At 45.1% G+C, this 23,413-nt stretch overlaps 1 protein-coding gene across 1 annotated transcript in view; it reads left to right on the top strand.

The window, feature by feature from the left end:
* kcnn3 (potassium intermediate/small conductance calcium-activated channel, subfamily N, member 3) overlaps positions 1–23,413 on the top strand; it is an 89,756-nt gene that overhangs the window by 45,708 nt on the left and 20,635 nt on the right. The window contains 3 exon segments of the mRNA XM_045718899.1: positions 2,665–2,961; positions 12,643–12,764; positions 13,001–13,142. Of these exon segments, the coding sequence (XP_045574855.1) occupies positions 2,665–2,961; positions 12,643–12,764; positions 13,001–13,142 (561 nt within the window).

Below are 23,413 nucleotides of genomic sequence, written 5' to 3'. Positions count from 1 at the left end.
TCCCTCCCTCCCTCCCTCCCTCCCTCCTCCCTCTCTATTTATCTCTTTCTCTCTTGCTGGGGATTCTAATTAAGCTTTGCTGGTCTTTGATGTTGTCGCCTTGGCAACAGTCACCATGACGAAGCTGGGTCTGCAAAACACCCGCTCTCACTCTCGTTCTCTCTCTCTCTCTCTCTCTCTCTTTCATGCACACATACACACACACTGACTGACATGCAGCATTCACAAATCATTTTACCTACAATACACGAGTGTGCAGAACACAATGACTCCTTGCGACACACACCAACAACATGATGAATGCTCCTTTTGTCTTTTCACCAGTGGCACCAGTTGCATGCTACACTGTCACGCAAACAGAGACATCTAGTCTGAAAGCTGAAAGTGTATTTGTGCTTTCTATCCAGCAGTGATCCACAGCTGGTTGTGTCTGTAAATGCACTGAATGTCATTCTGCTACTAGAGCACAGGGAGTGTCACCAGCCTGGGTGCCTGGGTGACTGTGTCTGCTTTCAACCAGGCCACAGGCTTTAGCTGTCTCACCAAGGTAAGTTGGCTGGAGCAGACACAGACACCTGGGATAAAATATTACCACTACTGAACTCTCTTTTAGTGTCACATTTCAGTTTAACTATCTGTATCATTCCTTCTCTCTCTTTCTCTCTCTCTCCTCTCTCTTTACCCCCCCCCCCCCACTCTCTCTTGCTCTCTCTCTCGCTCTTTCTCTCGCTGTCTGTCTTTCAATCTCTCTCTCCCTATCCCTTGTTCTTCACTCTGGTAGTGGTTGTACATTAAATCATGCTACAGTGCAGGCCAGTTGAGGCCCCTGCAGATGAGTTGTGACTTCTGGTTGGTTCTGTACTGTGTTAGTTCTGTTGTTTGACCCTCTTATAGTGTTTGTTGTGTATGATGAGACAAAGTGTGTGGGATAAAAACCTCTCCAGATGAATCATGTGGATACAGTAAGAGCTGCTCTCTCTTTCTCTCTCTGCTCAACTCTGACTGTTCCTCTCTGCCCACCAGCATCTGTTCAACCTTTCATTTAAAACAGGGACCTCCCTACCTCGCTCCATCGCTCGCTCTCCACCTGTCTGTCTGTCTGTCTGTCTGTCTGTCTGTCTGTCTGTCTGTCTGTCTGTCTGTCTGTCTGTCTGTCTGTCTGTCTGTCTGTCTGTCTGTCTGTCTGTCTGTCTGTCTGTCTGTCTGTCTGTCTGTCTGTCTGTCTGTCTGTCTGTCTCTCCTCTTCTCTGTCTCCCTTCTTTTTCTCTCTTTCTCATTCCCCTGCCCTGTCTTTTTCCCTATCTCTAGCTCCTCCCTCTCTCTTCTTCTCCATATCTCCCCCCTCTCTCGTATTCTCTCTCTCTCATCTCCCCCCATCTGTCTCTTCCTGAAGGGGATGGTCTCACTAAAACCCTGTTCTTAGCTCTTCCTCATAACAACCGCCCCGGCGACAGTATCAACAGTAACCACAGCAATTAAGAAAGCAAACAACATCAACTGAGCAGGAAAAAAACAGCAATTAAAGCATTATGGCTAGAGTGTGTTCATAATGATGCCAGAAATACATCCATAATGATGTCTCAAAGTAATGCTGTGACTGGGATAATGGGATCACTTAGGTTCCTGGGGTGTTAGCAGACAGTTAGCAGGCAGTTAGCAGACAGTTAGCAGACAGTTAGCAGACAGTTAGCTGACCATAAGCTGAGAGTTAGCAGACAGTTAGCAGACAGTTAGCAGACAGTTAGCTGACAGTTAGCAGACAGTTAGCCTACAGTTAGCAGACAGTTAGCAGACAGTTAGCTGACCATAAGCTGAGAGTTAGCAGACAGTTAGCAGACAGTTAGCTGAGAGTTAGCTGACAGTTGGCAGACAGTTAGCTGAGAGTTAGCTGACAGTTGGCAGACAGTTAGCAGACAGTTAGCTGACAGTTAGCAGACAGTTAGCCTACAGTTAGCAGACAGTTAGCAGACAGTTAGCTGACCATAAGCTGAGAGTTAGCAGACAGTTAGCAGACAGTTATCTGAGAGTTAGCTGACAGTTGGCAGACAGTTAGCTGACAGTTAGCAGACAGTTAGCCTACAGTTAGCAGACAGTTAGCAGACAGTTAGCTGACCATAAGCTGGGAGTTAGCAGACAGTTAGCTGAGAGTTAGCTGACAATTAGCAGACGGTTAGCCTACAGTTAGCAGACAGTTAGTAGACAGTTAGCAGACAGTTAGCAGACAGTTAGCTGACAGTTATCCTACAGTTAGCAGACAGTTAGTAGACAGTTAGCAGACAGTTAGCCTACAGTTAGCAGACAGTTAGCAGACAGTTAGCCCACAGTTAGCAGACAGTTAGTAGACAGTTAGCAGAGTTTGTTTTATATGAGGGAAAGGGGAACAAAGCAGTCTAAACATCAACAGTGTCACTACATTCTAACAGCTTCCTCTCATCAAATCAATGATAATCCACTGTGATATGCAAAGCCATTATATTGACTACTACAGGCACTAACACTGTAATCATGTACCAAACTACTGATAATGATGATGATGATGGTGACCATGATGATGATGTCGACGCTCATTGCTAAGTAATTAAAAAGTAGTTAAAATGCTACCTCCGCTCTAACCAGCCCTCGTTCTATCTTCCTGTCCCTTGTTCCTCCTTTTCCCTACCACAGCTCTTCGTCATCGACAACGGAGCGGACGACTGGCGCATCGCCATGACGTTGAATCGGGTGTTGCTGATATCGTTGGAGCTACTGGTGTCGGCGGTGCATCCGGTGCCCGGGGACTTTAAGTTCCAGTGGCGGGCACGTCTGGCGTTCTCTTACGCCCCGTCCCAGGCTGAGGCTGACCTGGACATGGTGCTGAGTGTTCCCATGTTCCTCCGCCTCTACCTCATCGCCCGTGTCATGCTGCTGCACAGCAAACTGTTCACTGATGCCTCCTCACGGAGCATAGGTGCCCTCAATAAGGTGCGTGTGTTCACTGATGCCTCCTCACGGAGCATAGGGGCCCTCAATAAGGTGTGTGTTCACTGATGCCTCCTCACAGAGCATAGGGGCCTTCAATAAGATGTGTGTGTTCACTGATGCCTCCTCACGGAGCATAGGGGCCCTCAATAAGGTGTGTGTGTTCACTGATGCCTCCTCACGGAGCATAGGGGCCTTCAATAAGGTGTGTGTGTTCACTGATGCCTCCTCACGGAGCATAGGGGCCCTCAATAAGGTGTGTGTGTGCCGGGGGCTTTGTTGTTCATTCTTTCTCTTCACTCATTCTGTCTCACTCCTCCCATCTTGCCTTTCTCTCATCCTGTGTCTCTCTCAATCTATTTCTCTCCTCCTGTGTCTCCCTCCATCTCTTTCTCTCCTCCTGTGTCTCTCTCCATTTCTTTCTCTCCTTCTGTGTCTGTCCAAGGAAGTATGAATGATTGATTGATGTCTGCCTTGCTGTCTCAGCTTCTCACCTTCCCACTAATTCAGGCTGAATCCTCCTCTGTCAGGTAAGTGAAAACAGTAAAGATAGAGACTAAATCCTCCTCTGTCAGGTAACTGAGGACAGTAATGACGGAGACTAAATCCTCCTCTGTCAGGTAACTGAGGACAGTAATGACGGCGACTAAATCCTCCTCTGTCAGGTAACTGAGGACAATAATGACAGAGGATAAATCCTCCTCTGTCAGGTAACTGAGGACAGTAAAGACAGAGACTAAATCCTCCTCTGTCAGGTAACTGAGGACAGTAAAGACAGAGACTAAATTCTCCTCTGTCAGTGTAATAAAGTCTGTGTGAGCTGGTGTGGAGGAGTCAGGCGCAGGACAGCAGATATGAGTAAAAAACGTATTTACTCAAAATACAAACAAATACAACGCAATAATACGAGCCCACAATAACGGGCCGTATTACATACAAACAATTACTCACAAACAAACATGGGGGAACAGAGGTTTAAATAATGAACAAGTAATTGGGGAATTGAAACCAGGTGTGTAAGACAAAGACAAAACAAATGGACAATGAAAAGTGGATCGGCGATGGCTAGAAGACCTGTGACGTCGATCGCCGAACGCCGCCCGAACAAGGAGAGGGACCGACTTCGGCGGAAATCGTGACAGTACCCCCCCCTTGATGCGTGGCTCCAGCAGCGCGCCGACACCGACCTCGGGGACGACCCGGAGGACGAGGCGCAGGGCGATCCGGATGGAGACGGTGGAACTCCCGCAGCAACGAAGGGTCCAAGACGTCCTCCACCGGCACCCAGCATCTCTCCTGCGGACCGTACCCCTCCCACTCCACGAGGTACTGAAGGCCCCTCGCTCGACGCCTTGAGTCCAGGATGGCTTGAACAGCATACGCCGGGGCCCCCTCGATGTCCAGAGAGGGGGGAGGAACCTCCCGCACCTCAGACTCCTGGAGTGGACCAGCCACCACTCCAGGCAAGCGTCCCACCCCTGGTACACCCGATCAACAGCAGGTGAAATATCAAGAGCACCAAATTTGAAAACAATTAAATGTCATAATTCAAATTTCTCAAACATACAACTATCTTACACCCTTTGAAAGATAAACATCTCCTTAATCTAACCACGTTGTCCGATTTCAAAAAGGCTTTACGGCGAAAGCATAAAGTTAGATTATGTTAGGACAGTACATTGAAAATAGCTGTGTGTAATGTTTTGTCAATGCAAAGACAGGCGTCACCAAAAGCAGAAAACCAGCTAAAATTATGCACTAACCTTTGACAATCTTCATCAGATGACACTCCTAGGACATTATGTTAGACAATACATGCATTTCTTGTTCTATCAAGTTCATATTTATATCCAAAAACAGCATTTTACAATGGCGTTGATGTTGAGGAAATATTTTCCCTCCAATACCGCCAGTCAATCAGCACAACAAATGAAATAATTACTATTCGAAACCATTGGTAAAATATTATATTGTCATTCAAAGAATTATAGATTAACATCTCGTGAACGCAACCGCATTGCCAGATTTAAAAATAACTTTACTGGGAAATCACACTTTGCAATAATCTGAGTACTAGGCTTGGCGATACAGACTAGGCGCCATGTTGGAGAGATCTAAAATCAAAAATACTATGTAAATATTCCCTTACCTTTGATTATCTTCATCAGAAGGCACTTCCAGGAATCCCAGGTCCATAACAAATGTAGTTTTGTTTGAAAAAGCTCATAATTTATGTCCAAAAAGCTCCGTGTTGTTAGCGTGTCCTGTAGGCTACTCAAAAACATGAACGTCGCCGCCGGACTTGTCTTCACCAAAGAGGGAAAAAAATATATTTACGTTCGTTCAAACATGTCAAACGTTGTATAGCATAAATCATTAGGGCCTTTTTCAATCAGAACTTCAATAATATTCAAGGCAGACGATTGCATTCTCTTTTAAAACGTATTGGAACGAGAGTACCCAAACATGCACTCGCGCGCCATAGCAGTATAGGCCATCCGCTTATGACCAACGTTCCAAGTCTCTTGTTCGGTCAGTTTTCACAGTAGAAGACTCAAACCACTTTGTAAAGACTGGTGACATCTAGTGGATGGCGTAGGAAGTGCTCAATGATTAATAAGTCCCTGTGTGTTTCAATGGCATAGGCTTAAAAGTAATTCAACACATCAGATATATACTTCCTGTCAGAATTTGTCTCAGGGTTTTGACTGCCATATGAGTTCTGTTATACTTACAGACACCATTCAAACAGTTTTCGAAAATTCAGAGTGTTTTCTATCCAAATCTGTTAATAATATGCATATCCTAGCTTCTGAGTTGGTGTAGGAGGCAGTTAAAAATGGGCACATATTTTTTTCTAAATTCTCAATACTGCCCCCTAGCCCCAACAGGTTTTAATACGGTAATCTGGGGGAAGCTGTAACCTGTAGCATACCTCATTCAGTCTCCTCAGGACTTTGAATGGCCCCACAAACCGCGGACCCAGCTTCCTGCAGGGCAGGCGGAGGGGCAGGTTTCGGGTCGAGAGCCAGACCCGGTCCCCTGGTGCGAACACCGGGGCCTCACTGCGGTGGCGGTCGGCGCTTGCCTTCTACCGGCTCACGGCCCGTTGCAGGTGTACATGGGTGGTGTCCCAGGTCTCCTCCGAGCGCTTAAACCATTCGTCCACCGCAGGAGCTTCGATCTGGCTCTGATGCCAAGGTGCCAGAACCGGCTGATACCCCAGGACGCACTGGAAGGGAGAGAGGTTAGTGGAGGAGTGACGGAGTGAGTTTTGGGCCATCTCTGCCCAGGGGATGAACGCCGCCCTCTCTCCCGGCTGGTCCTGGCAATATAATGGCAGAAACCTACCCACATCCTGGTTTACTCTCTCCACCTGCCCGTTACTGGACACTGGAGAGGAGTGGGCTCTGTACGTAACGCCCGCTCGATGTCCGCGTCCAGCTCCCACACTACCGGTGCCACTAGGCAAGAGACCGGGAGTATGGGAGTGTGATCCATAGACCGCTCCTTTGTGTCATACATCCGGGACAGTGCGTCTGCCTTAGCGTCCTGGAACCTGGTCGGTAGGACAGGGTGAACACAAAATGGGTAAAAAACATGGCCCACCTTGCCTGGCAAGGGTTCAGTCTCTTCGCTGCCCGGATGTACTCCAGATTGCGGTGGTCAGTCCAGATGAGAAAAGGGTGTCTCGCCCCTCAAGCCAATGTCTCCACATCTTCAGAGCCTTGACGACAGCCAACAGCTCCCAATCCCCCACATCATAGTTTTGCTCCACCGGGCTGAGCTTCTTCGAAAAGAAGGCACAGGGGCGGAGCTTCGGTGGCGTACCCGAGCGCTGAGATAGCACGGCTCCTATCCCAGCCTCGGACGCGTCCACCTCCACTATGAACGCCAAAGAGGGATCCGAATGAGCCAGCACGGGAGCCGAGGTAAACAGAGCCTTCAGGTGACCAAAAGCCCTGTCCGCCTCAGCCGACCACTGCTGTCGCACCGGTCCCCCCTTTCAGCAGTGAGGTAATGGGAGGGGCTACCTGACCAAAACCCCGGATAAACCTCCGGTAGTAGTTGGAAAACCCTAGAAACCGCTGCACTTCCTTTACCGTGGTGGGAGTCGGCCAATTACGCACGGCTGAAATGAGGTCACTCTCCATCTCCACCCCTGAAGTAGAAATGCGGTACCTTAGGAAGGAGACGGACTGTTGGAAGAACAGACATTTCTCAGCCTTGACGTACAGGTCATGCTCCAACAGTCGACCAAGCACCCTGCGCACCAGGGACACATGCTCGGCGCGTGTAGTGGAGTATATCAGAATGTCGTCGATATACACCACTACATCCTGCCCGTGCAGGTCCCGGAAAATCTTATCAACAAAGGCCTGGAAGACTGATGGAGCATTCATCAACCCGTACGGCATGATGAGGTACTCATAGTGCCCTGAGGTGGTACTAAATGCCGTCTTCCACTCGTCCCCCTCCCGGATACGCACCAGGTTGTAAGCGCTCCTGAGATCCAATTTTGTGAAGAAGCGCGCCCCGTGCATTGACTCTATCGCACTGGCAATGAGAGGCCTTGGGTAGCTGTACCTCACTGTGATCTGATTGATACCCCGATAGTCAATACACTGGCGCAGACCTCCATCCTTCTTCTTCACAAAAAAGAACCTCGAGGAGGCAGGTGAAGTGGAGGGCCGAATGTATCCCCGCCCCAGGGATTCGGAGACATATGTTTCCATAGCCGCTGTCTGCTCCTGTGACAGAGGATACACGTGACTCCTGGGAAGTGCTGCGTCTACCAGGAGATTTATCGCACAACCCCCGTCGATGGGGTGGTTATTGAGTCGCCTTCTTCTTACAGAAGGTGAGAGCCAAATCAGCATATTCTGAGGGGATGCGCACGGTGGAGACCTGGTCTGGACTTTCCACCGTAGTCGCACCGATGGAAACTCCCACACACCTCCTTGAGCACTCTCGTGGCCACCCCTTGAGAGCCCGCTGTTGCTACGAAATAGTGGGGTCATGACAGGCCAACCAGGGTAGGCCCAGCACCACGGGAAATGCAGGAGAATCAATAAGGAAGAGACTGATTCTCTCCTTGTGACCCTCCTGCGCAACCATGCTTAGTGGAGTGGTGGCCTCCCTAATCAGCCCTGACCCTAATGGTCGACTATCTTGGGCGTGCACAGGGAAGGGCATATCCACAGGAACGAGGGGGATCCCTAAACTATGAGCAAATGAACGGTCAATAAAATTCAGCTGCGCCTGAATCTATGAGCGCCTTATGCTGGGAATGCGTGGAAAACTCAGGAAATTTGATAAACACATACATGTGAGCAACAGGGGGCTCTGGGTGAGCCTGGTGCCGACTCACCTGGGGTGACATGACACGACTCACCTGCTGCCTCGACTCCCTGAGGAACCCCCCCAGCACCGACCAGCAGTGTGCCCTCTGCGGCCATAGATGGTGCAGGGAATGGCCCCTCCTCCGGTTGCCCTAAATGCAGCTGACGTTCACCTGCCGCTCGACCCTCAGGCGGGTGGTCGAAAACTGCCCGAAAGCGGCGGGTGAACTCTGCGTAATGGTCCAACGCCTCGTCTCTCTCACTCCATACAGAGTTGGCCCATTCCAGGGCTTTACCGGAGAGGCAGGAGACGAGGGCGGACACGCTCTCACGTCCCGAAGGAGCTGGGTGGACGGTCGCCAGGTAGAGCTCCAGCTGGAGTAGGAACCCCTGGCATCCGGCAGCCGTCCCATCATACTCCCTCGGGCGTGCGAGCCGAATCCCGCTGGGACCAGGTGAAGGAGGGGTGGACAGTAGAGCCTGCTATAGTGGGGCTGGTGGAGGCGTTGGAGGACCTCCTTCTTTCTCCATCTATCCATCGTCTGCAGCACGCGATCCATGGCGGTGCCCAGACGTTGTAACATGGTCGCGTGCTGCTGGACGCACTCTCCGACCGCAAAAGGGGGGTCGTCTGCTCCTGCTGACTCCATTTCAGGTGAGTAATTCTGTAATAAAATCTGTGTGAGCTGGTGTGGAGGAGTCAGGCGCAGGACAGCAGATATGAGTAAAAAACGTATTTATTCAAAATACAAACAAATACTACGCAATAATGCGAGCCCACAATAACGGACTGTATTCATACAAACAATTACTCACAAACAATGGGGGAACAGAGGTTTAAATAATTAACAAGTAATTGGGGAATTGAAACCAGGTGTGTAAGACAAAGACAAAACAAATGGAAAATGATAAGTGGATCGGCGATGGCTAGAAGGCCGGTGAAGTCGACCGCCGAACGCCACCCGAACAAGGAGAGGGACCGACTTCGGCGGAAGTCGTGACAGTCAGGTAACTGAGGACAGTAATGACGGAGACTAAATCCTCCTCTGTCAGGTAACTGAGGACAGTAATGACAGAGACTAAATCCTCCTCTGTCAGGTAACTGAGGACAGTAATGACGGAGACTAAATCCTCCTCTGTCAGGTAACTGAGGACAGTAATGACAGAGACTAAATCCTCCTCTGTCAGGTAACTGAGGACAGTAATGACAGAGGATAAATCCTCCTCTGTCAAGTAACTGAGGACAGTAAAGATAGAGACTAAATCCTCCTCTGTCAGGTAACTGAGGACAGTAATGACAGAGGCTAAATCCTCCTCTGTCAGGTAACTGAGGACAGTAATGACAGAGGATAAATCCTCCTCTGTCAGGTAACAGAGGACAGTAATGACAGAGGATAAATCCTCCTCTGTCAAGTAACTGAGGACAGTAAAGATAGAGACTAAATCCTCCTCTGTCAAGTAACTGAGGACAGTAAAGACAGAGACTAAATCCTCCTCTGTCAGGTAACTGAGGACAGTAATGACAGAGACTAAATCCTCCTCTGTCAGGTAACTGAGCACAGTAATGACAGAGGATAAATCCTCCTCTGTCAAGTAACTGAGGACAGTAAAGATAGAGACTAAATCCTCCTCTGTCAGGTAACTGAGGACAGTAATGACAGAGGCTAAATCCTCCTCTGTCAGGTAACTGAGGACAGTAATGACAGAGGATAAATCCTCCTCTGTCAAGTAACTGAGGACAGTAAAGACAGAGACTAAATCCTTCTCTGTCAGGTAACTGAGGACAGTAATGACAGATATGCAGCAGGAATAATAAGGCAGAAGGGTGCTTCCTTATCCCATACGTAGTGCACTACTTGTATCCAATGCCCATAGGGAATAGGGTGCCATTTGGGACGCAACCTATGGGAATGAGATGCGGGAAAATTATTGAGAGAATTGGCGAATGAGAGTGAGAGAGTGAGTAGTGGGTATTACATGAGTGAGGTCAATAGTAAAGTGATAAAAGAAAGAGGGAGATATGATAGAGGGAATAGTACAATGAGACTGAGAAAAGGAGATGTAGAACTAATAGAAAGAGACGTAGACAGAGGGAGTGAGTGAGTGAGTGAGTGAGTGAGTGAGTGAGTGAGTGAGTGAGTGAGTGAGTGAGTGAGTGAGTGAGTGAGTGAGTGAGTGAGTGAGTGAGTGAGTGAGTGAGTGAGTGAGTGAGTGAGTGAGTGAGTGAGTGAGTGAGTGAGTGAGTGAGTGAGTGAGTGACAGTGTATTAGATGAGTAATGTGTTAGATAGTGAATTGGGTTGTAATATGTCCTTCAGGATATGGCTGAATGAGATGTAATGAGGGGAGCTGCTGTATGTGGAGCTCCTGGTGTTCTACTTGATTAACCCTCGTTGATCAGCTCTTAACACTTCAAAGGTTGAACTAACTACTGCTGAATGGACAGTTAATATGACCTGTTCAATTTATTACTATCAATATGACCTGACATGATTAAAACATGATTAATCAGGACCATGGAGGATGGAATCCCAACATGAGAGTTTTCACATAAATCATGTGTTGTAGACAAGGGCTTTGAGATAATATTATATGTAGTAATACAGGTTCAAAAGGCCACAGGCTCCATTCCAGGAAGGCCGTCCCATTCAGTTGGTGTTTGAAGGTGCACTTTAACACAGTTTATGTATGTTTGTGTGTACAGATTATATACAGTTGAAGTCGGAAGTTTACATACACTTAGGTTGGAGTCATTAAAACTCGTTTTTCAACCACTCCACAAATTTCTTGTTAACAAACTATAGTTTTGGCAAGTCAGTTGTGGCATCTACCTTGTGCATGACACAGGTAATTTTTCCAACAATTGTTTACAGAATGATTATTTCACTTATAATTCACTGTATCACAATTCCAGTGGGTCAGAAGTTTACATACATTAAGTTGACTGTGCCTTTAAACAGCTTGGAAAATTCCAGAAAATGTCATCATGGCTTTAGAAGCTTCTGATTGGCTAATTGACATCATTTGAGTCAATTGGAGGTGTACCTGTGGATGTATTTCAAGGCCTCCTTCAAACTCAGTGCCTCTGCTTGACATCATGGGAAAATCAAAAGAATTCAGCCAAGACCTCAAAAAATAAATTGTAGACCTCCACAAGTCTGGTTCATCCTTGGGAACAATTTCCAAACACCTGAAGGTACCGCGTTCATCTGTACGAACAATGGTACGCAAGTATAAACATCATGGGACCACGCAGCCGTCATACCGCTCAGGAAGGAGACGCGTTCTTTCTCCTAGAGATGAACGTACTTTGGTGTGAAAAGTGCAAATCAATCCCAGAATCAGCAAAGGACCTTGATGCTGGAGGAAACAGGTACCAAAGTATCTATAACCACAGTAAAACGAGTCCTATGTTGACATAACCTGAAAGGCCGTTCAGCAAGGAAGAAGCCACTGCTACAAAACCGCCATATAAAAGCCAGACTATGGTTTGCAACTGCACATGGGGACAAAGATCGTACCTTTTGGAGAAATGTCCTCTGGTCTGATGAAACAAAAATACAACTGTTTGGCCATAATGTCCATCGTTACGTTTGGAGAAAAAGGGGGAGGCTTGCAAGCTGAAGAACACCATCCCAACCGTGAAGCACGGGGGTGGCAGCATCATTGTCACAACGTCCACAGAAGGTGGCGCCTCTCCCCGGTCGAGCGGCGCTCGGCGGTCATCGTCGCCGGCCTACTAGCTGCCACCGATCCATGTTTCAGTGTCTGTTGGTTATGTCTGTTTTAGTCTGCACCTGTTCCTTGTTTGTCATTAGTGGGGGGGTATTTAGTTTGTCTGTTTTCGTTTGGGATTCGTGCGGGATTGTTGCTTGTTACGCTTTGTAGTGGGCAGATTTATTGTATGTTTGGAGTGCGCTACGTATTTTTGTTAGGCATTAGGGTTGCCGGGCTGCGCCCCATCTAATTGGATTGTGGAGCTGTTCTCCTTCCTTTTTGTGGCTGCGCATCCTGCCTTGTTGCTGTGTTTACTATTGGCTGTATTAAAAACGGCTGTTCAACGGACCTCAGTCTCCTGCGCCTGACTTACCCCTTTCCTGCTATCTTGGATATCGTGACAATCATGTTGTGGGTGTGCTTTGCTGCAGGAGGGACTGGTGCACTTCACAAAATACATGGCATCATGAGGATGGAGAATTATGTGGATATATTGAAGCAACATCTCAACTGTATGTTATATATGTTATCGATGACATCTAACACTGTGTATGTGTGCGTGTGTTATGTGCGTGTGTGCGTTACATCTGCGTGTGTGCTTGCGTGCATGTGTGTGTGCTTTGCAGGTGCACTTTAACACAAGGTTTGTGATGAAGACTCTGATGACCATCTGTCCAGGCACTGTTCTCCTGGTCTTCAGCATCTCACTGTGGATCATCGCTGCCTGGACCGTACGAGTGTGTGAGAGGTACGTGTGAGAGAGGAGCAGTGGAGTTTTGGCTCTCTCTCTCTTTCACTCTTTCCCTTTCTCTCTCCTTCTCTCTCCTCTCTCTCTCCTTCTCTCTCTCCTTTCTCTCTCCTTCTCTCTCCTTCTCTCTCCTTCTCTCTCCTTCTCTCTCTCTTTCTCTCTCTCTCTCTCTCTCTCTCTCTCTCTCTCATGATGCCCAGGATGTGACCAGTAAGTTCCTGTCTCTCTCTCCCCAGGTATCATGATGCCCAGGATGTGACCAGTAACTTCCTGGGGGCGATGTGGCTCATCTCTATCACCTTCCTGTCTATTGGCTACGGAGACATGGTGCCTCACACGTACTGTGGCAAAGGAGTCTGTTTACTAACCGGCATCATGGTACCACCATGTTTATTTTTGTGTGTGTATCAATGTCACCCCTTTCTCTTTCTTTCTGAGATTCTTTCTTCTTGTCCACCTCCCTCCCTCCCTCTCTTTATCTCTGTCCTCCTATCTCCTGTCCTCTCTTTCTCTCTGTCCTCCTCCTTCCCTCTCTTTATCTCTGTCCTACTCCCTCCCTCTCTCTCTGTCCTCATATCGCCTGTCCTCTCTCGGTCACTAGGCCCAGGATTAGGGGGCATTCTGTCATTTATGTCATCTGTTTATCCCCCTGTACTAGCCTGCATCTGTGCTCTGAGTCTAATGGACTGTGTGTGTGTGTGTGTGTGTGTGTGTGTTCTCAATTGCTTAATGAAGGCCCCAACTCTCTCTCTCTCTCTCATAAACACATCCAGGGACCGCAGACAAATCTTTGTAATAAAACTGTGACAGGACACATACATGTACACGTACACAGCCATATGAACATGAGAAAATGAAAAGCCTTGCAGAGTGACATGTTTTTGTAATCTAATTTGGCATACATTAACAAACTCCCCCATTCTACTCCCCTCTTTTTAACTCCCACACACACATGCACACTGACACCTGTCGTCACCCCCCCCAGCCTCAGGGCAATGGTATATTCCAACACTGTTGGCCTTCGCTGTTGTCATAGAGATGAGGGTGAGAATTCCCCCTATAGAAAGTCATTACAATCACTCTCAACCAGGGACAAATCACATCCTGTACTCACTCACTCTTTCTCTCTCTTCAACCTCTTATCCTCCTCTCTCTCTCTCTCTCTCTCTCTCTCTCTCTCCATTTGTCTCTGACCTCTCTCTCTCTCTCTCCATTTGTCTCTGACCTCTCACCTCCTCTTTCCCCTCTCTTTTCCCTTCTCTGCTCATCCTCCTTGTTCTTTCTGTTCCTCTCTATCTTTCTCTCTGTAGCTTTCTCCATCCATCCCCCTCTTCTGGTGAACAAAAATAAAAACCTCTCAAAGACAGAGGGCACAGACCCCCTGAGTGTGTCTATATAACTCTTTATGTGTGTGTGTGTCTATATAACTCTTTATGTGTGTGTGTGTGTGTCTATATAACTCTTTATGTGTGTGTGTGTGTGTGTCTATATAACTCTTTATATGTGTGTGTGTGTGTGTGTGTGTCTATATAACTCTTTGTGTGTGTGTGTGTGTGTCTATATAACTATTTTGTGTGTGGGTGTGTGTGTGTGTGTGTCTATATAACTCTTTATGTGTGTGTGTGTCTATATCACTCTTTATGTGTGTGTGTCTATATATCTCTTTATGTGTGTGTGTGTCTATATATCTCTTTATGTGTGTGTGTGTCTATATATCTCTTTATGTGTGTGTGTATATATCTCTTTATGTGTGTGTGTATATAACTCTTTATGTGTGTGTGTGTGTCTATATAACTCTTTATGTGTGTGTCTATATAACTCTTTAGTGTGTGTGTGTCTATATAACTCTTTATGTGTGTGTGTGTGTCTATATAACTATTTATGTGTGTGTGTGTGTGTCTATATAACTCTTTATATGTGGCGTGTGTGTGTCTATATAACTCTTTATGTGTGTGTGTGTGTCTATATAACTCTTTATATGTGTGTGTGTGTGTGTGTGTGTGTCTATATAACTCTTTGTGTGTGTGTGTGTCTATATAACTCTTTGTGTGTGTGTGTGTCTATATAACTATTTTGTGTGTGTGTGTGTGTCTATATAACTCTTTATGTGTGTGTGTGTCTATATAACTCTTTATGTGTGTGTGTCTATATCACTCTTTATGTGTGTGTGTCTATATCACTCTTTATGTGTGTGTGTCTATATATCTCTTTATGTGTGTGTGTGTCTATATATCTCTTTATGTGTGTGTGTATATAACTCTTTATGTGTGTGTGTGTGTCTATATAACTATTGTGTATGTGTGTGTCTATATAACTCTTTATGTGTGTGTCTATATAACTCTTTATGTGTGTGTCTATATAACTCTTTATGTGTGTGTGTGTCTATATAACTCTTTATGTGTGTGTGTGTCTATATAACTCTTTATGTGTGTGTGTGTCTATATAACTCTTTATGTGTGTGTGTGTCTATATAACTCTTTATGTGTGTGTGTGTGTCTATATCACTCTTTATGTGTGTGTCTATATATCTCTTTATGTGTGTGTGTGTGTGTGTGTGTGTGTCTATATATCTCTTTATGTGTGTGTGTCTATATATCTCTTTATGTGTGTGTGTGTGTCTATATAACTATTTTGTGTGTGTGTGTGTCTATATAACTCTTTATGTGTGTGTGTGTGTGTCTATATAACTCTTTGTGTGTGTGTCTATATAACTCTTTATGTGTGTGTGTGTCTATATAACTCTTTGTGTGTGTGTGTCTATATAACTCTTTGTGTGTGTGTGTCTATATAACTCTTTGTGTGTGTGTGTCTATATAACTCTTTATGTGTGTGTGTGTCTATATAACTATTTTGTGTGTGTGTGTGTGTCTATATAACTCTTTGTGTGTGTGTGTCTATATAACTCTTTATGTGTGTGTGTCTATATATCTCTTTATGTGTGTGTGTGTGTCTATATAACTCTTTATGTGTGTGTCTATATAACTCTTTATGTGTGTGTCTATATAACTCTTTGTGTGTGTGTCTATATAACTCTTTGTGTGTGTGTGTGTGTGTCTATATAACTCTTTATGTGTGTGTGTGTGTCTATATAACTCTTTATGTGTGTGTGTGTGTCTATATAACTATTTTAGTGTGTGTGTGTGTGTGTTTGAGTGAGTGAGTGTTGTGTGGGATGTTTCTGGAGTCATATTGAGAGTGCATGTCAAGCTCTGTGATAGTGGTGTGTGTAGGATGCAGTCAGTAACAGCGGGTATAGGAGTATCTGTGTTCACCCCCGTGTGGGTGTTTGTGTGTGTATATCTGGCTTTGTAAGTGAAGGTGTGGGCGTATGTTAGTGTGAGCAGGAACAGACAGGGTGACACAGATACAGAGAAAGAGGCTGAGAGAATAAAGGGACAAGGAGAGAAGGAGAAAAGAACTGAATGAATGTATTAATGAATGGAGAGAGAGTGAGATGGAGAAACAGCAGAAAAATAGAGAGAGAAGACAAAAGACAAGAGAGTAAACGAGAGATGGGTAGATGGAGAGAGGGAGAAAGGAGGAAGAGACAGAGAGCACCTGACTGAAATAAACACAAACAAAAACAGAGAAAGAAAAGAGAGAGATGGGTAGAGGGAGAGAGAAAGAGCCAGAGGCGTCAATACTGACACTAACAGACGGAGAGAGAGAGAGAGAGAGAGAGAGAGAGGGAGAGAGAGAGAGAGAGAGAGAGAGAGAGAGAGAGAGAGAGAGAGAGAGAGAGAGAGAGAGAGAGAGAGAGAGAGAGAGAGAGAGAGAGAGAGAGAGAGAGAGAGAGAGAGAGAGAGAGAGAGAGAGAGAGAGAGAGAGAGAGAGAGAGAGAGAGAGAGAGAGAGAGAGAGAGAGAGAGAGAGAGAGAGAGAGAGAGAGAGAGAGAGAGAGAGAGAGAGAGAGAGAGAGAGAGAGAGAGAGAGAGAGAGAGAGAGAGAGAGAGAGAGAGAGAGAGAGAGAGAGAGAGAGAGAGAGAGAGAGAGAGAGAGAGAGAGAGAGAGAGAGAGAGAGAGAGAGAGAGAGAGAGAGAGAGAGAGAGAGAGAGAGAGAGAGAGAGAGAGAGAGAGAGAGAGAGAGAGAGTCTATCTTTTATATTTTACAAATAGAGTGTACGGAGAGCAAAGATGTGGTCACTGACTTTTTGTCTTTTATGTTTTAGATGTGCTCGCTAAAGTTATTTTCAGCAAAAGTGTCTTGTTTTTTCAAGAGTATGCATTAAAGTCTAGTCCATTAGCAATAGGTTTAGCAACATTCTGTATGCGCACGCACACATATTTTGATTAAACATTGTTAATCCTAATTAATTTCTTATCAGGAGTTATGTGACCTCATTAATACCTATTTCATCCCTCCATCTCCCTCTCCTCCTCTCTCACCAGCACATTCCTGTTCCCTCTCTATCTCCCTCTTCAGAAACATGTTTTCTCTTTCTCTACCGTACATAACAGTATTTAATATGAAACTTAATTTACTTCCTGTCCTTTCTCTCTCTATCTCTTTCCGTCTCTCTCTCCCAGGGATGTCTGTGAGACTCCATTTAAGCCACAGTTCTCCCTAAAATCAAAGTTTGTCAGACATTTTCCTAACGTCAGATGTTTTGTAGTTTTCTAAAGTAGTATTCCACATTCTATCTGTAGTTTAGACCCTGCTAGCTGCATTCGTTAGGAGGAATCTACAGCCATCAACCCCAAGTCAATGGAAAGGATTGGCACCATCTACAGTGAGGGAAAAAAGTATTTGATCGCCTGCTGATTTTGTACGTTTGCCCACTGACAAAGAAAGGATCAGTCTATAATTTTAATGGTAGGTTTATTTGAACAGTGAGAGACAGAATAACAACAAAAATATCCAGAAAAACGCATGTCAAAAATGTTATAAATTGATTTGCATTTTAATGAGGGAAATAAGTATTTGACCCCCTCTCAATCAGAAAGATTTCTGGCTCCCAGGTGTCTTTTATACAGGTAACGAGCTGAGATTAGCAGCACACTCTTAAAGGGAGTGCTCCTAACCGCAGCTTGTTACCTGTAAAAAAGACACATGTCCACAGAAGCAATCAATCAATCAGATTCCAAACTCTCCACCATGGCCAAGACCAAAGAGCTCTCCAAGGATGTCAGGGACAAGATTGTAGACCTACACAAGGCTGGAATGGGCTACAAGACCATCGCCAAGCAGCTTGGTGAGAAGGTGACAACATTTGGTGCGATTATTCGCAAATGGAAGAAACACTAAAGAACTGTCAATATCCCTCAGCCTGGGGCTCCATGCAAGATCTCACCTCGTGGGGTTGCAATGATCATGAGAACGGTGAGGAATCAGCCCAGAACTACACGGGAGGATCTTGTCAATGATCTCAAGGCAGCTGGGACCATTGTCACCAAGAAAACAATTGGTAACACACTACGCCGTGAAGGACTGAAATCCTGCAGCGCCCACAAGGTCCCCCTGCTCAAGAATACATATACATGCCCGTCTGAAGTTTGCCAATGAACATCTGAATGATTCAGAGGACAACTGGTGAAAGTGTTGTGGTTAGATGAGACCAAAATGGAGCTCTGGCATCAACTCAACTCGCCGTGTTTGGAGGAGGAGGAGTGCTGCCTATGACCCCAAGAACACCATCTCCACCGTCAAACATGGAGGTGGAAACATTATGCTTTGGGGGTGTTTTTCTGCTAAGGGGACAGGACAACTTCACCGCATCATTTGACGGGGCCATGTACTGTCAAATCTTGGGTGAGAACCTCCTTGTCACGTCCTGACCAGTAATAGGGGTTATTTGTTATTATAGTTTGGTCAGGATGTGGCAGGGGGTGTTTGTTTCATGTGGTTTGGGCTATGTATTTAGGTAGAGGGGTATTTATTTTATATGGTTCGGGGTGTGTGTGTATGTAGAGGGGTGTTGGATTTATGTGTTCCGGGGTTTTTGGTTTATGTTCTTGTTTTGTCTTCTAGGGTTTCTATGTTGTGTATTTCTTTGTTGGCCTGGTGTGGCTCTCAATCAGGAACAGCTGTATATTGTTGTTTCTGATTGAGAGTCATACTTAGGGAGCCTGTTTTACACCTGTCCCTTTGTGGGAGATTGTTTTTGCACTGCTGTGTATAGCCTGCGAAACTGTCGTTCTTTGTTTATAGTTTTTTCGTGTTCACCTATAAATAAAATAATGATGAGCACGCAACCCGCTGCGCCTTGGTCTTTACCCTACGACACCTGTGACACTCCTTCCCTCAGACAGATAATTGAAAATGGGTCGTGGATGGGTATTCCAGCATGACAATGACCCAAAACACCCGGCCAAGGCAACAAAGGAGTGGCTCAAGAAGAAGCACATTAAGGTCCTGGAGTGGCCTAGCCAGTCTCCAGACCTTAATCCCATAGAAAATCTGTGGAGGGAGCTGAAGGTTCGAGTTGCCAAACGTCAGCCTCGAAACCTTAATGACTTGGAGAAGATCTGCAAAGAGGAGTGGGACAAAATCCCTCCTGAGATGTGTGCAAACCTGGTGGCCAACTACAAGAAACATCTGACCTCTGTGATTGCCAACAAGGGTTTTGCAACCAAGTACTAAGTCATGTTTTGCAGAGGGGTCAAATACTTATTTCCCTCATTAAAATGCAAATAATTTTAACATTTTTGACATGCGTTTTTCTGGATTCTTTTGTTGTTATTCTGTCTCTCACTGTTCAAATAAACCTACCATTAAAATTATAGACTGATCATTTCTTTGTAAGTGGGCAAACGTACAAAATCAGCAGGGGATCAAATACTGTAATTCAGACTGGCGCCATCTAATTAGATTGAATTCTTATTTGTTTGGGATTGAGGCTTGCAGATTTCTCCTAATGTATAGTCTTGACTTTAAGTTGGACTTTGGACCATTCTAGAGGTATGAAAATGTCTGAGAACATTAGATTTTGAGATGCAATATCCTTTAACTCTCTCTCTTTCAATTTCAGTTTCTATTTAAGGGGTTTTATTGGCATGGGAAACATGTTTACATTGCCAAAGCAAGTGAAATAGATAAACAAAGTGAAATAAAAAATTCAAATGAGCAGTAAACATTACACTTACAGAAGTTCAAATGTAATAGAGACATTTCAAATGTCATATGTCTCTCTCTCTCTCTCTCTCTCTCTCTGTCTCTCTCTCTCTGTTGCTGTCTCTGTCTCTCTGTCTCTGTCTCTCTCTCTCTCTCTGTCTGTCTCTCTCTCTGTGTCTGTCTCTGTCAATTCAATTTTCAATTCAATTGACTTTATTGACATGGTAAGTTCATTATTACTTACATTGTCAAAGTATACATATAGAAAAATAAAATGATATATTTATATATACATAAAATATATATATAAGTAAATGGTGGGACCAACAGCAACAATAATGGTAGTAGTGGACATGGGATTACCATTAACAACAACTATAACAACAATATTAATCAGAACAACAATACATTAAAGCAATGGTAGTAGACCAGTGTCAACATGACTGAGAAGACACATGACATGGTATGAAAGACAAAACAAAACAAGATGGGAAATATTATCGACATTACATTGCACTTTTCACTGGCTGTCCCTCAGGTTGTGGCAGGAGGACACATATTTGGCTTTTCACCCAATAAATATTTGATTTTTTTCTTTATCTTTTATAGTTTCAAATTCTTTGTATTGAATTATAATTTTGGGAAAGAAATATTCTCTTAGGTATGAGTATTTGTGACAGTGTAATAGGAAATGCAGCTCTGTCTCTACCTCTCCCCTGGAGCAGAGTGAGCACAGCCTGTCCTCTCTGGGCAGCCATGTTTGTCTGTGACAACCAGTCTCTATAGCCAGACTGTGCTCACTGAGTCTGTACCTAGTCAGTGTTTTCCTCAGTTTTCTATCAGTCACAGTGGTCAGATAGTCTGCCACCATGTACTGTCTGTTTAGAGCCAAATAGCATTGAAGTTTACTTAGATTTTTTGTGGTGTCTTTCCAATAGGTGATATATTTTTCTTTTTGTTTTGTGATGATTTGGTTGGGCCAGATTTTCTGAGTGCTGTCCTGAGGCTCTATGGGGTTGGTTTGGGTTTGTAAACTGAGCCTCAGAACCAGTTGGCTGAGGGGATTCTTCTCTGGTTTCATCTCTTGACATTGTAGAGCTGTGTGATGGAATGTTTTGGGATCACTTGTTTTTAGATGGTTGTAAAATTTGACGGCTCTTTTTTCTATTCGAATGAGGAGGGGGTATTGGCCCAATTCTGCTCTACATGCGTTATTTGGAGTTTTTCTTTGCACTTGCAATACAGTCTTGCAAAACTCTGCATGCAGTATTTCAATTGGATGTTTGTCCCATTTGGTGAATTCATTATTAGAGAGTGGACCCCATACTTCACAGCCACATAGAGCAATTGGTTCTATAACCGATTGGAAAACTTTGAGCCAGATTCTAATTGGAATTTCGATTTTAATGTTCCTTTTGGCATGGAATGCTCTTCTTGCTTTGTCTCTCAGCTCATTCACAGCCACATGAAAGCTACCTGTGTTGCTGATATGTAGTCCTAGATATGTGTAGTTTTTGGTGTTCTAATAGAACTGTGTCCAAATAGAATTTATATTTGTCATCCTGATTTCCGGACCTTTTTTGGAATATCATTATATCTGGGGTTTTTTAGGTTAATGGTCAGAGCCCAGGTCTGACAGAACCTGTGAAGCTGATCTAGGTGCGGCTGTAACCCCTCTTTAGTGGGAGACAGCAGCACCAGGTCATCTGTCTACAGCAGACCCTCTTTAGTGGGAGACAGCAGCACCAGGTCATCTGTCTACAGCAGACCCTCTTTAGTGGGAGACAGCAGCACCAGGTCATCTGTCTACAGCAGACCCTCTTTAGTGGGAGACAGCAGCACCAGGTCATCTGTCTACAGCAGACCCTCTTTAGTGGGAGACAGCAGCACCAGGTCATCTGTCTACAGCAGACCCTCTTTGGTGGGAGACAGCAGCACCAGGTCATCTGTCTACAGCAGACCCTCTTTGGTGGGAGACAGCAGCACCAGGTCATCTGTCTACAGCAGACCCTCTTTAGTGGGAGACAGCAGCACCAGGTCATCTGTCTACAGCAGACCCTCTTTAGTGGGAGACAGCAGCACCAGGTCATCTGTCTACAGCAGACCCTCTTTAGTGGGAGACAGCAGCACCAGGTCATCTGTCTACAGCAGACCCTCTTTAGTGGGAGACAGCAGCACCAGGTCATCTGTCTACAGCAGACCCTCTTTGGTGGGAGACAGCAGCACCAGGTCATCTGTCTACAGCAGACCCTCTTTAGTGGGAGACAGCAGCACCAGGTCATCTGTCTACAGCAGACCCTCTTTAGTGGGAGACAGCAGCACCAGGTCATCTGCGTACAGCAGACACTTGATTTCAGTGTTGTGTAGGGTGATACCAGGTGCTTCCGATTCTTCTAATGTTTTTGCCAATTCATTAATGTAGATGTTAAATAGTGTTGGACTTATTGGGCAGCCCTGTTTCACTCCCCGTCCCTGAGAGAAGAAGTCTGTTTGCTTGTTGCCAATTTTAACCGCACATTTGTTTTTAGTGTACATTGATTTAATAACATCATATGTTTTCCCTCCAAAACCACTTTCTATTAGTTTATAAAAAAGACCTTTGTGTCAAATTGAATCAAATGCTTTCTTGAAATCTACAAAACACGAGTAGATTTTGCCTTTGTTTTGGTTTACTCTTTTGTCAATTAGAGTGTGGAGGGTGTAAATGTGGTCTGTTGTACGATCATTTTTTAGAAATCCAATCTGGCTTCTGCTCAGGACGTTGTGTTCGTCAAGGAAATGGTGTAGTCTGCTATTTATAATACTGCAGAGAACTTTCCCTAAGTTGCTGTTAATGCAAATTTGGGTCAAATTTGTCTCCATTTTTATAGATTGGTGTGATCAATCCCTGGTTCCAAATATTGGGGAAAATACCTGCAGTGAGGATAATGTTGAAGAGTTTGAGTATAGCCAATTTGAATTTGTGGTGTGTATATTTGATCATTTCATTTAAAATACCATCAGCACCACAGGCCTTTTTGGGTTGGAGAGTGCGTAGTTTTTCCAATAATTCTTCTTCTCTAATTGGGGTATCCACAGGATTCTGATAGTCTTTGACTGCTGATTCAAGTATTTGTAATTTTTCTTGTATATCTTTTTGTTCTGGGCTCTTTGTTATATTGCTGTAGAGGTTTGCAAAGTGATTTCTCCACATATCCCCATTTTGGATAGCTAATTCCTCCTGATGAGGTTTGTTTAATTTATTCCAATTCTTCCAGAAGTGGTTTGATTCTATGGATTCCTCAATTACATCGAGCAGTTTTCTAATGTGCTTTTCCTTTTTTGTTCTGAGGGTGTGTTTGTATTGCTCTCTCTCTCTCTCTCTCTCTCTCTCTCTGTCTGTCTGTCTCTCTCTGTCTGTCTCTCTTTCTCTCTCTCTCTCGCTCTCTGTCTCTCTCTCTCTCTCTCTCTCTCTCTCTCTCTCTCTCTCTCTCTCTGTCTCTCTCTGTCTGTCTCTCTTTCTCTCTCTCTCTCGCTCTCTCTCTCTCTCTCTCTCTCTCTCTCTCTCTCTCTCTCTCTCTCTCTCTGTCTCTCTCTCTCTCTGTCTCTCTCCCCGTTTC

Source organism: Salmo salar, chromosome ssa05, assembly GCF_905237065.1.
Source record: "Salmo salar chromosome ssa05, Ssal_v3.1, whole genome shotgun sequence".
NCBI lineage: Eukaryota > Metazoa > Chordata > Actinopteri > Salmoniformes > Salmonidae > Salmo > Salmo salar.
The sequence above is the reverse complement of the archived record's forward strand: the minus strand, read 5'-3'. Positions and strand labels throughout refer to the sequence as shown.